General features: G+C 38.1%; 1 protein-coding gene across 2 annotated transcripts; it reads left to right on the forward strand.

Moving 5' to 3' along the window:
* Positions 1 to 444: 444 nt before the first annotated feature.
* LOC132273801 (uncharacterized) lies at positions 445 to 7,647 on the forward strand. Of its 2 annotated transcripts, XM_059774877.1 has the most exons (4): positions 445 to 700; positions 813 to 969; positions 1,392 to 1,441; positions 7,295 to 7,647. In XM_059774877.1, exons 1-3 carry the CDS (start codon positions 592 to 594, stop codon positions 1,393 to 1,395), a joined length of 270 nt encoding a protein of 89 aa, XP_059630860.1. In that variant the 5' UTR covers positions 445 to 591; the 3' UTR covers positions 1,396 to 1,441; positions 7,295 to 7,647. The 2 variants fall into 2 exon arrangements, with proteins under 2 accessions (XP_059630860.1, XP_059630861.1); XM_059774878.1 differs by lacking the exon at positions 1,392 to 1,441.
* The last annotated feature ends 7,251 nt before the right edge of the window (positions 7,648 to 14,898 follow it).

The raw sequence follows: 14,898 nt of genomic DNA on the forward strand, positions 1-14,898 counted from the left end.
GCAACTCCCATCTCTATGATCGTATACGATTCCTCCCATCTCTACGATCGTATCTCAATGGGCACATTCTTTTGCAAAATTGGATACACAGACATATATATAGGTATAATGAGATAAATAGAGAGAGGACAAATTGAGGAAGACGAAGATAAAGGTAGACCTTAGGGCGTGTTTGAATGTGTATTGGGTTGAATAGTAATAGAAGGGCACTACAGTTTTTTACCTTTCACAAGGGCTACATGGTCATTTAATTAAATTTGGATTGTCCGACCGCCGGATTGGGCAAATTGCAACCGAAGAGCTAAGTTTAAGGGGGTTTTCTGCCACTTTAGTAGCCCTTGGGGTTATTTTGCTAAAAGGGATATAGTTGAGGGGTTTATTGTACTTTTACCTAAATAATATATACATAATATATAATTTTAGTAAGAGTGTGGCATAATAAAGAGTCCTGGGAGTCGTTAAACAGGAAATAGGCCAATACTTTTCTCTCTCTACGCCACGTTCTTCTTGGGTAAAGTCTGGATCAAATTCTGAGAAGGCTTGACCCCTAACGTATTCAAATTTCCAATTGAAACAGGTTCCAAGTCATAAATGGAGTCTGCTTATTCCCCAAATTCTCTTTCTTTCTGGGATTATCTCAGTCTACTCGTGTTTCGTCCCGTTATCGCCATTTCATTCGTCTTCTCCTTAATACTCCTTGGTCTCTCTCTCTCTCTCTATATATATTTATATACACACACGCACATACATATATTTAAGTATGTGGGTTGTTGAAATTTCTTCTAATACGAAGCTTTTATGGGTTTATGCAGGTTGGTTTTTGGCGTGGAAGCTAGTCCTGGTTCATGTTCCTTTAGTCCAAGAGATCTTCGGTTTGCGCAAAAAGCCCGTAAAACCCAAACCCCCAACGCGTCGACGATTTTCTCGATATTTCAACACCATCGCTGCTCAAAATCCGAATTCTTCGTGGTATTCCTTCAAACCCTTCTTTTAATTTTATATCTATATCTATATAGAATATGTATGTATATATTTCTGTATATATATATATATATATGCATATAGAATATTTATGCATGTATTTCTGTATATTGTACTAAATCTTAGACTTGGATCCTGCTCAAAAAAATGTTGAACTGGATTATTTGAGTTTGGTCAATGTTGTATGTCCAAGTTATTGTTTTTCTTCGCTATGTTGAGATTATGAAGAAGATGATTTGGGTTTTCACTGCTATGTTATCCCTTACAACATCCATTTAGATCATGGAAAATACTTAACAAATGTAAAATTTGGTTTAGGAAAATTCCGTGTATTTAATTTTGTTATCATTTTGATTTAAATTGTGACAAAATAGTGATGGCCTATATAACTAATTATTGTTGTGTTTCAGGTAGTGAATGTCACCGTTACACCCAGTATACTAATACAGTATTTCTCTTCGTATGATTTTGCCTTTGATGCTTCTATTTTTTTTTTTGCCCTAATACAGTAATACTTTCTCATCTTCAAATGACTTTCTGAAGTTAGACTTGATGCTTTTAAATTGCGTAGTGTGACTAAAAACATGTTATGTTCCCACTGTGCACATGCTATCTGGCTTGTAAAGTTGAACCTTCTTTGGAGCCCACTTTGACGATTTGGAAGCAACTCTATTGCTTTTTATTATAGTCAATTTTCACCTTGATGTTGAAGATTGTTCATGAATTATAGGGCCGGCCTACTAAAAAATGGATTTTATGTATTAAAATGCTATCAATTTATATAAATGATTTGAAAGATTTCGTAATGTTCTAATATACTGTAGAAAGCATCAGAACTATTTAGCTTACTCTAATTGGTCCGATACAGGTTGATAAAATAGTCATGATATGCATTCTTAAAGTGCTGCAGAATATGTTATAGACAGGTTGGTTATCATGATTTTGCATTGAAATTGGTCATAATACTATATTGTCTAGAAGTTAAAAGCTACACCAATTTAAATGTTTAAATATGTTCAAAACAGAATGCTCACTTTGTATATATTACTGTTAAGTTTACGTTCATACATGCTTCAAAGATGATAATGGCCCAAGAGAATCATTATTTTTTGTTTTAACGAGTACAAAATTCTAAGAATAAGGAACATTGCAGGGAAGCCAAAGCAATACGGGAATGGACACTTTAAAGGGAGATTTCTAATTTTATAACCTTCCAACTAAGAAGTAAATTTTCTTAGAGAATTCCTTCCATCTTTCTTAAAATACCCTTCCACATCCAACACCATACACTTGTTTAGCTCCAACATTCCCCCCAGTTTCACTATAGTTGGAAGCCACCACTCTCCGTTGAAAAGTATCATGATTAACTGCATATCTCTACAACAACTTTTCCCACCACATCTGATTAAACTCCCTTAATCTTCTATCTTCTAGGTCACTCATTCAAATCAGGGAGCAAACAGTATCCCATAACACTGACTTGGATTTGAACTAATTCCCATACACGCCCAAAGAAAATCTCAACCACAATCCTGAACAGACATGATTTGGGTAGGAAGGCATGAAATTGTAGGCTCGGTTAGTCTCCGTCACTTATATAGGTACTTCCTGTTACCGCTCAGTAACATTTTCTTAAACCTCTGAATCACTGCATGCCATGCTACTTTAAATTTGAAAGAGGAACTTGCCAACAATCCTGAATAAGGAGACGGGAGAATCACCACTCTATGCCCTAAAACATAGTTATATCCTCAATATACTCCACTCCATCAACCCGGAATCATCTTCAGCTTTCCTACATTAAATTTTAGTCCACCCACTACCTTAGAGCGAACAAGCATGTCTTTTGAGTAACTCACAGCTGATCAACCTGTATCCCCCAAAAATGATCCGTTGATCAGGTTGTATCCCCTCCAACCTGTCATTTGCATATAAAAGGTAGGGCTGCTGATCCTCTTAATTAATGATCCGTGAGAGGCTGAGAGCACATCACTTAGAACCTCTATTAACAAATTTTGGATTAGAGGACCATTGCCGAAGGCTCTGAAAGTCAGAGTACTCACGTTTCAGTTAGACCTTTGGGGGGGAGGGGGGGGGGGGGGGGGGGGGGGGGGGGGGGGGGTTGTTGAATAGTTCTTATGGATATCAAATTTGCAACTAACTAGCATTTCAAATTTATTCTAAATCTTATTTAAATTTCCGTTAATTAGTTAATCATGTATCTCTATTTCAATCCTTGAAATTCGGTGGGGGGTGGGGGGGTTTGGTGGTGTAGGGGGTTTTACGTGAAAACCTAGAAAGGTAAAAAGTACAGGACCTCATCTAGTCATGAACGTTCCACTGAGAGAAAGAAGTTGGTTCTCACCTTAGAAACTGCTAGATAGTTCTTGACAGACTGACACCAAGCTCTCCACTTGAGTCTTTTGCTGCTGCTCTGTCAACCGATATGCTTCTCACATGATTTGCTTCTCCATGGTTCTTCATTTCTTGATCTTCAAACTTTGATCAGTTGAACTGCTCTTGTTTAGTTGTCTCTGTTGTGCTCCTCATTTCTTGATCTTCATACTTTGATCAGTTGAACTGCTCTTGTTTAGTTGTCTCTGTTGTGCTCCTTATTTTGAGTAAAATCTGTTTCAAGAGAGTTTCCAGAAAAAAACTTTTTTTTGCACAGATCGTTGATTGATTGACACTGGCTTTTCCTCGGTCGATCAGTAAGAACTATTCTGGATTAAAGTAAGAATTATTGGGGTTTCGTTGATCCAATCAAGATATTGTTCAAACTATACTTTTTAAAACATTAGTATGAGTCTTTTAATGATCATAATTGGGTCATAAATGGTCTCAACTTACCTTACCCCAGATATGTGATTGAGTTTCAGGGGTTTGACACCCATTATAACCGAACTTTTGAGTAGCAATTTGGCAACACTCATGAACCTAACACCAAAAAAAGAATTAAAAAAAAAGAAGATAGAGAGAATATCGATTCCTCAACCCTCTTGAAGAAGCCAAGAAGTTAGAGAAACACACATTTGCCAAGAATGAAACATCAACATACACCATTTAGTTTACTTCCTTTAGCTCTCCCCAAATCCCATTTTTTCTCCATAAGCTTCCAAATTTTCGTTCAGAATATTTTTCTACCAAGAAAAACCTTATGCGAGTCTATCATCACCTTGCAGACCACTTCTTAGTCACAGGCTGACACTTTGGCCAAAAGTGTATAGATGCCTCACTTTTTTATTTGGTAAGATAAATGTATAAATACGAACAAACTGTACAATTTATGAGGAGAGGCATACCCCTATATACAAAGGAGAAGGAGCTCTTCAAAACATAAGTTCTTAATATTACAAGTATGGATGCCTCCCACCAAGACAATAAAATGGGTTCTTGAGATTTGCTGCTGCTTCCTTCTTAGGATTAAGAAGAGAGAGGAACTTAAATTCCTATCAAATTCTCATGACTTGTTGAAGCTATACATCACATCCTTCCTAATTATGCTGAGAGAATGGCATTGTCATCCATCAGACTATAAAGCCTTATTCCTGTTGAGAGATTGAAATGCCCCTACTACCTAATCTTCTGTGAAAGGCTTCTCAAGTGGCAGTCTTTCATCATCACTGATAGAAGAAAACTCCATGCAGACATTCTAGGACGTAATATTCTACCCTGCTCAGAATGCGACTGCTTGTAAAACTCTGCAATACCAACTCTAGTTCGTACTCAGTCCTGTCAACTCCATCAATACAAACTTTATTAATGTTATTATATCTTATAGGAATGTTTCGTATTCTGTCCCCTTCTTTACATAGGTCCCTTGACTTGTGCCTTTAGCAAATTTCCTGCATTTTTTTTTTCATTGGCAAGAAACATGCACGCACAGCTCACACACCCACTTTGCCCCTTTGGGGACTCGAACCCTCACCATTCACTTTGGGAGGTGGAGGAGATACCTCTAGTCTCTAGGGCATAAGGCCCGTGGTAATTTCCTTCATTTTAGCAATCCAGCCATACTTGACCTTCTTACTATCAGTTGCCTCGCTTTCCTCGTTTACCATCAGCCCATTCTTTGCAGTCCAAAAGCCTTTCTATCACACACTATTCTGCTTTTATGGCCTCCAGTTTCTTTTCTCCATTTCTTTAAGTTAGGTCATCCTTCCACCACTTAGCCCTTCAACCTATTCTGGCTCACTCTGCCCTCCACTTATTCCGAAACTTGAATCAACTTCTCCCTCTTTTCAAGCTCTGCCTGTGAATATGGTCCAATACTAGCCTCTGAAGTAATTATGAACAATGCCTGTAAAAAATTCTTCACACTCCCAGAGAAATCAAGAATTTATTGGTTCTCTGAAAACATCGAAGGAGGCCTTACATCTGCTTCTCCTCCATAGTGCATCTACAAATTTTCAGCTTAGTAAGTCCTTTCAACTTCGATCCAGCACTCTTCTTAACCGTTCCCATTAACTTTTGGCCCCATTTCTTATTAATGGCGATCAATGTGATCCTCTTGAATCCCTTGGCATGACCCAAATTTCCAATTTTTTTTTTTTTCCCTACTAAAATCTAGTTTTTTCTTCAGGACTGATTTCAATTTCCTTACTGAATTTTCCCCTTACGCTTCAATCATCAAACTCTTTGACATCTCCATAGAGCGTATGATGATGGCTACTGGGATGCATTTGATGGGTGGTGGCAGGTCTAATAGTCCCAGTTCTCCAGTAGTTCCTCTCATCTCTACCTAGGTGCTTTAAGCCATTTTACTTCAACTTGAAGAGTCCTCTTTTTTTTCCCACCATGAAACACCCCACTGCAGCAGGGAATATCTCCAGAGATTTTCCAGTATTTTCCTTTCATTTCCCACCCTTTCATCATCTTTCTCATTATTTCTCTTAAGCCCCATTACAGAGATTTGCTACTCCCTATCCCTTTCCATAGTCCACCATCTGCATTTTCCTGTTCACCATGAAACATCAAGTATGAAGTCTCGTAACCGGCAGGCAATATATGTGCCTAGTACACAAAATCTTGGTTACCTGGACCATCATCCCCTCCCCAATTTTTCCAAACAGCTTAACTCTGTCTTTCACCTCTTCAGCCTCCCTCTGCAAGTTTTCTACCCTTGGTCTAAGTTCCCCCAGGACCAACATGCACTGTTGGATCATAATTGATCAGTCTCGTGTTCATCTCCCTGTTGCAGAACTTACCTGCCAGCTCTCTGTTTCTCAGGCTTCTGTCTACCAATCTTCTTGTCCAAGATCAAGCCCGGCCAATGGTTAGATGGGCCGGTTCCATATGCACAATTTACCTGAATCCAAGTCCTTTAACTGCGTGGGTCTGTTTGGGTTCAGATTGAGTACGATCAAAGCTGCAATCTAACATTCTTCTAGCCAAACACCATCATATGACCACATAGTTATACTCTGGGGCTGAAGCAGGGCAAGCAATTCTAAAGCAGACTACCCAATTATATATATATATATATATATGTGGGCAAGTAAACTACCCGTTCATCAGATAGAGAACATCACAAAGATTTTGTGATCCGTTGCCAAAATATTTTAATTCCAACAGCTCGGATTGACTCGGGTATGATCTGAGCTTTCCAACATCCACTTTGAATTTTAAAGGAAGAATCAATTAATTTTTTGTAGTGGAACCTAATATTTCTCATGTCCCCCTCGAATAGATTCTTCTTTTTGGTTTCCAAAGGAATGACTCAATCAAAATGCAATTATCTCCAAGAACAAAACACAAGTTATGCTTAATATCCATAGTCTGTTGTTCCAACTCCTTGTGGGAGAACTTGAAAATCGTGCTACCAGTTTTGCAATTTTGATCTTCCTTATCTAAACTTGAACTCGAAAATCATCATCATCATCAACAGTGTTCTATTGTCTTACTTTACTCTTGCTTTCTCATTTCTTGTTTGAACTTTAAAAAGGTTTGTTTATTAGGGCATGTTTGGATATCCCCTAGTAATTGTGTCTCCATTGTGGTTCACGTAGCATTTAAATGTTTATATACTTATCCAAGATGGGGCCATAAATAATCTTGTCATAGTGGTACTGGATCAGTTTTAAGGTCTTCAGGAATGGACTTTTTAATGATTGATTGCCATCATTTGTGTTGCTGATGACCATTACACTTAGTAACCTATTTCTTGATCATGAATATGTATAGCAAGTGATTTTAAAACATACTTCATTAAATTATTGTAATGGGAAGTCCAAATGCATCCACAGAATCTGATATTTACTGTCAAGATCTGATTTTAGGATACGGAATTTGATGATGTTGTTGAACATTGCAGAAACTACTGCCTTGGATTGGGAGGGGAACAAAATTCTTGGAGTTGGTAATCTTTGGATGGATAAGAGAGAGCTTGATTTACAGAGTGAACATAAGTGAGTGTCGATCGCTGTTTCCCAACAAAGTAACTGAGCTTACAAGTTTAAGAAGGATGAAGATTTAGTGAATGTGCTTGTGTAAATTTGTTGATATCTAGAAACTGTGTTGTAAAAATTTTACTTACTTGAAAATAATCTCTAAACTTTGGTAGATTGAGCCTTTATCACTACAGCTAGCAATGGCCAACGGTAGGTCTGATTTCTATTCTTTGTTCTAACCAGGCAAGAATTTAATAAAGTGTCAATTATTTGGGTACTTCTAAATCAGTAGATTGTCTGTCTGTCTTTTCATGCCTGGGAAACAATTTCTTAAAGATGAGTTGCAGATAGGGATGCAAATAGAATTGAGTTGTTCATCTTGAGTTTGTTCATTGACCAAATGAGTTCGATTTTCAAGCTCCTTTAATAGATAAGTCAATTTTGAACAGTATTGGGCTCGTAAACATGAGTTCGTTTATCTTCACAAACATAGGCTGTTTTTAATCAAGTATCGTCTTTCTCAAGGCTTATCTTATAAGACTATATTGGTGAGATTAATTAGTAAGCTTGGTAAATGAACTGATTGAAAATGCTAATTGGTACCTTTTATGGATACAAGTTTAAACTGCTCGTGTAGTTGTATATTACAAATAAAACAATACTTAGGTCCTACCCTGTCTATACAAATATGAAGTTAAAATTCAACTCGTTCTATTACACTAACTCAACTCGAGCTTATCAAAAGTGTGACGGCCCAACTATTCAACTTTTTGAGTTTGCTACCATCTTCAGTCCAAAATGAACTTGTAACAAGTTGAGCCTTAATGTTGCGTTTGGTGTGTAGGTTGAAATGTTTGTAGGAATTGAATGGAATGGCCATTCCAACCATTCCTTTGGTTAGTATGTAATTTTAAGTGGGGATGATCATTCCATTGGAATAAAATTCATTCCATAACTAAACCTATAAAATGACCATTTCATTCCCAAATAATTTTTTTTAGAAAATCAACTTCCCATTAGAAAATCAACTTTCCAAAAAACCCTCATGTTCCAATTTCAAAAACCACCACTACCTTTCACCACAACCACCTCCGCCTTTCACCACCACTACCACCATCGACTTCCACCACTACAACTACCACCGCCTTCCACCACCACTCACCGCTTTCCACCACCACTACCATCACCTTTCACCACCGCCACCACCTTCCACCACCACCATCGCCTTTCACCACAGCCATCACCTTCTACCACCACTACCTTCCACCACCACCGCCATCACCACTGTCACTGCCTTTCACCACCACTATTGCCTTCCACCACTGACTTCCACCGCCACTGCATTCGACCACAACCACCACCGTTGCTGCCTTCCACCACCATCGCCTTTCACCGCCACTGCCTTCCACCACCGCTACTGCCTTCCACCACTGCCACCGCCTTCTACGACCACCACTACCTTTCACCACCGCCACCGTTTTCCATCACCGCTATTGTCTTCTACTACCACTTCCGTCACCACCTTCTACTACCACCACCGCCACCGTCACCACCGCCACCGTCACCGTCTTCCACCACCGTCATCACCTTCTACTACCACCATCGCCACTGCCACCATCTACAACCACCGCTTTCTACTACCACCACCGCCTTTCACCACCGTCACCACCTTCCGCCTTCCGCCTTCCGCCACCGCCATCACCACTGCCTTCCACACCACCATTGCCACCTACACCACTACTGCTTTCCACCTCCACCACCATCGTCACCACCATCCACCATCACCACTACCACCATTTATTTTTTAAAAAATTTTAGAAAAATGTCATTTTGTTAATTTAATTTTAGGATAATTTCAAAAAAATGGAATTTTGTAGGTGAGAGGCCGAAAAGATGGAGTTAAACTTCAGTTTTCCAAATAAATGGAGTTTTATGAAAAGCTGACGTGGACATGGAAATTTGTTATGAAATGACCTAACTGCCCTTTCTCTCTCTTCATACTTTCCATGCTTTCCCATCTTTCTTTTTATCTCTTTTTGAAGAGATTTCAAAACTTCCATGCTTTCCCTGAGACGACCCTGGATTTTTCAACCCAGTGTGTCCTGTGATGACTCGAAGCGGATCCAAAATGTGGAAGCAAAACAAAACCAAGTCCTTAGAGATGTACATCATCCCTAAGACACAAGAATGACCCTTCAACGAATTTCGAGACTTAGCGGAAGCAAAATGAAGACAAGGGTATCAAAATCCTACCAAAAGAAGGACCAGGGGTAAAATGGTCATTTTACCCTAAGAGGAAGCAATTTGAATCCCAACAAGTCAAATGAGATCAAAAACATCCAAAAACATCCTTTGGTAACTTCACATGAAGTCTCAAGGCCAGCGGAAATGAAATCCCAGAAGAACCCTATCCCGGTTCGAACCAAATCCGACACCCTCTCACTAAAACGAGGATATTATGAGCTAGGAAAAGAATCTGAAATTGAAATTCATACCATTGAAAAGCTTATTTCGACGCGGTCAGTTTAGACTCAAGAACGGACCAATTCGGAGTTAAAACGAAGAAGTTACATCAGTTTGAAGTTGGAAGTCCAAAACTGAAAACTCTGGAAGACTTGAACCAGTTCAACATTGGCAGTACGCCCAAGCTGAACCAAAATGACACCTTGAACCGGTTCAGCCCCTCTGAACCGGTTCAACTCACCCATAATTGAACAAATGCAGCAGAAACAGTGTTTTAACAGAAAAATGAGTTTGCGACACGGTTTTCGAGGTCAAGATGGCATTTTTCAGAAAAATGTCGTGAAGAAACTCCTCCTAAAATCACATTTTCTATGTGACAGAGTCAAGAACGGAATTTATTTCCCAAAGGAAATTCCCAAAATACCTTTAAGCTAAATTTTTCAACAAAAAGGTGAAATGAGTCCATAGGAGGCTCAAAACACAAACCAAAGGGGTTTTCATGAAAACGATCATTCACGCAAACGTAAATAGTGATTTTGAGCTCACGGGAATGGTCCGCGGCTCCCAGAAATGATCGAGTCAAAATCCGACCCCCCGACGGCCAAAAAGGCGAAAATGAACTTAAAATGGAAACTTTAAAAACCAAAATCAACAAATGACTTCAAATGACCGTTTGGCCCTTGGCCACACTTAGTACATGATTAATGAGACCCTATGAAAGAATGAAAAATGGAATTCCCACACCCGATGCAAACATGGTGAAACTATTACTTGGTATTTTTCAATATTTTCATAATATTTCATGAAATCATAAGTCTCATAGGATACAAAATACATGACATTGGCCTCCGGTCTCATCTTATACATGTTGAATACATTGTAAGGAGTGCACTCATGTACACACTACATATATGGAATCAAATATACACATTTTGACAAATAAGGTTACAAATAGCATTCCAAGCCAACCTTCACAAAGATAGAAACCTCCAAGTCCATAAACCATCCAAGCATAATGAGAGTCTTAACTTTAATTCCTGTATCTGAAAAATGTCCCCACAACGTGGGTGAGTAACATAAAGCTACTCGTAGGAGATGAGCATGCATCAACCTAACTTTTTACAATTTTATCACCTTAAGGTGAAACATGTTAAAGGGGCTCATGCCACCTAACGTCTATGTCAAAATGTGACCCAGGGAGTATCCTAAGCTACCTAAAGATCATTTCTAGCACAAATCACATCATTCGTGCAATTCAAGTAACATGGGAGCATGCTATACAAAGCAACAAGATGTAGATTCTCAAGGTCACTAACTTGAAATCTAAAATGCTAAAACAATTATAGTGGATCATGCCACCTGAAGTCTATGTTCCAAATGAATCTGTAGGATTATTCCAAAGTCACATTTGAACAACAAAGAACAAATCACAATATCTACGGAATTAACCAACATAGAATCATGCTGCACAAGTATCAAGATATAGATTCTCAAGGTTACCATCTTGAAATCTAAAATGCAATAACAACTAAATATAACAATTTAGTATAATTAGAATTTCAAATACTACACATCAAGACATAGATTCTCTAAGTTATCAACTTGAAATCTAAAAGTGTGAAAACAACTAAATATAACAATTTAATATGGATGTACTTAACAACATCAATCGCCAAAAGCCAAAACCACAAGTCACAATCAAACATGATTGTCAACTTGGAATTGAATACGAAATCAAATAGTGGAAGATTTGGACATCACGTCTCGGATTTCCGCCGAGAATTAAATAGTTATTCCGGGCATTAACCCGCTGGGAAGATCACCCTAGTGCGTACTATCTCAATTGGGGAGAACTCATACCTCCCGCACTAGAGTCAAACTCTAGCCATGTCACTTGTAACAATGTCTCAAGACTCCAAAGTAATCAAATAAGTTCACAACTTATACGTAATTTATATAATGCACGAAAACCACATTCCATACACAAGTAGGTTGAAACCACACAATCCATGCCTTAGAGTTTCAATTCTAAGATGGCATATATAATGTCAATTACAAAGTGTGCAATTCATTACACATGACATTAATATATTCCATAAAGAAAACATGTTCTCATGAATATAAATATAACAAAGTTGTCCAATGCTCAAAACACAACAAAGTGAATACATAACAAGTTCAAGTCCATGATTTGAATGTAGTAACAACTTCTAAAATGCCAATAGATCCATGGAACCATTAGATATAATTTAATTAAACAAGATAATCAAATTCTCTAAATTTCAAATCAAATTCGAATAACCTCAAATTAATATATGTTAAACAACATAGCATGCTTATTACATATATCAAATCAAAAGTGTCAAATGAGTAAGATAGCATCGTATAAAATTTAATTTATTTAAATTAATCAAATCTCTAGATTTCAAAAGTTATTCAAATGATCCCTAATTAACATATATCAAGCACCAAATCATGGTCATACCATATCTCAAGTTTAAAATAGAATACAAGTAAAATACAATTTACTAGAATTTAAATCAAATTAAATCCATTTAATCTCTAGATTTGAAAATTCATCTAAATCATCCCAAATTAATATATATCAAAGATCAACTCATGGCTATGCTATTTACCAAATCTAAAATGAGTTATATGCAAGATATGATAAATCACTAATTTTTCTCAAATTAACAAAATACATGCATACAACTTATAAAAGCATCAATAGCATGTAAGAAACAAAAATAGAACCCTATAACATCCCCTACCTCACTAGAGAAGAGTCTCTCTAGAATTCAAGGCAAATCAACACAAAATGGCAAATCCTTCTAGGGTGATGTAGAGGAGGATGAGGGGAACAAAAAATGTTCCAAGCTTCAAGGTCTGAGGTGAGTGGAAGGTCATCAAAAATCAAGGTCAAGGCCTAAGGTTTCAAGCTCCATCCATGGAGGCTAGGGTTTTCTTTACAAGAGAGGGAAGAGATAGAAATTAAGTGTGAAAGAATGTGAGTGGAGGAAATAGAAATCCTCCGCTCACTATGTGGTCTTACACTATGGTCAACACACACAAGTTTTGGTCAATTGCACAAAAACCCCTCTTAACAACATAATTCCAAAGTGGCCCAAAAATTAATTGCAAGACTTAATTTGGAGAATACACTTGTCACTCATCCAAGGGTCCATCATAGGCTTAATCTCAGCCTACACTTGTCAACCATCCAAGCCAACAAGTGCATCAATCCTAAGCCAACAAATGGTTGAATCTCCACCCTCCACATGTCATCATCCAAGGCATCAAAGTGTTTCCATACAAATGTCAACAAGTTGACCAATGAGAGTGTGACACTTGTCACATTTTTTGAAAATTGCAAAAGGTCCTTTTTGAAAATATCTTCTAAATTAAATTACAAAATGGTCCCTAAGACGAAAAATAATTACTTTACAGTAATTACACAAATGACCCCAAAAGAAAGAGAAATTACAAAGAAGTGTGCATCCACACCCCTAAGGAAGAAAGACCACAACTAGCATGCTTTTCTACAAAAGTAAAAATACACATAGTATGAAATTTAACTATCGTGGGTGCATGCAAAACCGGAATCAAATCCAAACACGAAAAATGAGGTTATTCCAACAAAGTGACAACCGAGAAAAAGACGAAAAGTGAATAGTGTCACAAAAGTGAAAACGTGAAAATGACTCGGTCCTCAAAGGAAGTCGTCAAACCAAAGGAAAGAGTATTGGAAACCATTCCCGAGCACTCAAGATGACACTAAGTGACGAGAAGCCGAACCCAAAAAAGAAAGATCGATGAAGAAAAAAAATATCCGTAAAAAATCATAGGAAAGGAAAGGAAGGAAAATGACCGGGTCATTACAACCTTCCCACCTTAAAGGGATTTCGTCCCCGAAATTCAGCCCCAACAAAATAAAAGGCGAAATTAGGGTAACTACGGAGTACATCTCCGAGTATTCCACACAATATGCTACAAAAGTAATCCCAAAACTGAAAGACAAAGTACAAACTAATGTTATTTGCACCCACGTGTTCACGACAGGACAACCTCTCAAAAGGAAAGTGATCATGCAGCCACACAACAAGTCAGAACACACACACAGAAACTAAGGTCAGATGAGGGAATGGAAGACAACAATCGAAAGCATCCCTCCTGAAGAACCACCATAAGGAACCAAAAACAACCACCAAAAGAACTCCAAGATATCTACGTATCAAGTCAGGGTATAGAACAAAGACGACATGGCAGTACGAATAGTGACCAGAACCCGCCCATGACGTACTCAAATGTGTGGTAGCAATGATAGTACCTAGCGCCCGCCCATACTTGCTCATCAGTAAGGTAGCATCGATGGCAACTAGTACTCGCCCACAATATACAACTTTGTATGGTAGCATGACAGTATAAGGCACTAATTCATAACCTGCCCCCCACTAGGTCTACCCATGAAACCTCTCGATACCAATGACATCAATGTTGCAAAACAATCATGGCCAAAAGCAATGTGGGAACCAGGCATCTGTGAGAGTTGGAATATGGTTCAAAGACGCTCCAGACCATCCCGGCCAGTCCCAAACTCTGATAACAATGTCATATGCACCATTATGCTTAAGGCATTAAATCCTCAATACAGCAAAACCAACATCTTTAACGTCTCAAAATACTACTACCAATAACATCAATCAAGAATCCAAAGCCTGAAAAGCAAATTGAAACCTCCAAAAATCAAAATGAACCTTACTACAAGACATTTCATCGAAAGTCCTTCATATCTCCCTGAAACAGATCAACTACAAGATCACACTGTAATCAAACATCAAATCCACATCCCTATCATGGATAACTAAATCCTTAAAATACAAGTCCACCAAGTGGCATACACATCAAAATCCTGACAACTAAGGTTACAAAATGAATCTCTCGAAATCGTGCTTGGCAACACCAAGCTCAATCAAAATTCCTTAATTTCCATCGATCCATAAACACACACTGGAACTACGATTCCTCAAAACTATGCCTGGTCATAACTAGGATGAGAATACTCCAC

Source organism: Cornus florida, unplaced genomic scaffold (genome assembly GCF_030987335.1).
Source record: "Cornus florida cultivar Cherokee Brave unplaced genomic scaffold, ASM3098733v1 CherokeeBrave_3.0.0_Hap2_Chr09, whole genome shotgun sequence".
Taxonomy (NCBI): Eukaryota; Viridiplantae; Streptophyta; class Magnoliopsida; order Cornales; family Cornaceae; genus Cornus; species Cornus florida.

Coding starts and splice junctions, on each gene's coding strand:
- LOC132273801 (XM_059774877.1), top strand. CDS start 592: ATGGAGTCTGCTTATTCCCCAAATTCTCTTTCTTTCTGGGATTATCTC. Junction 701..812: donor CTTCTCCTTAATACTCCTTG/GTCTCTCTCTCT, acceptor GGGTTTATGCAG/GTTGGTTTTTGGCGTGGAAG.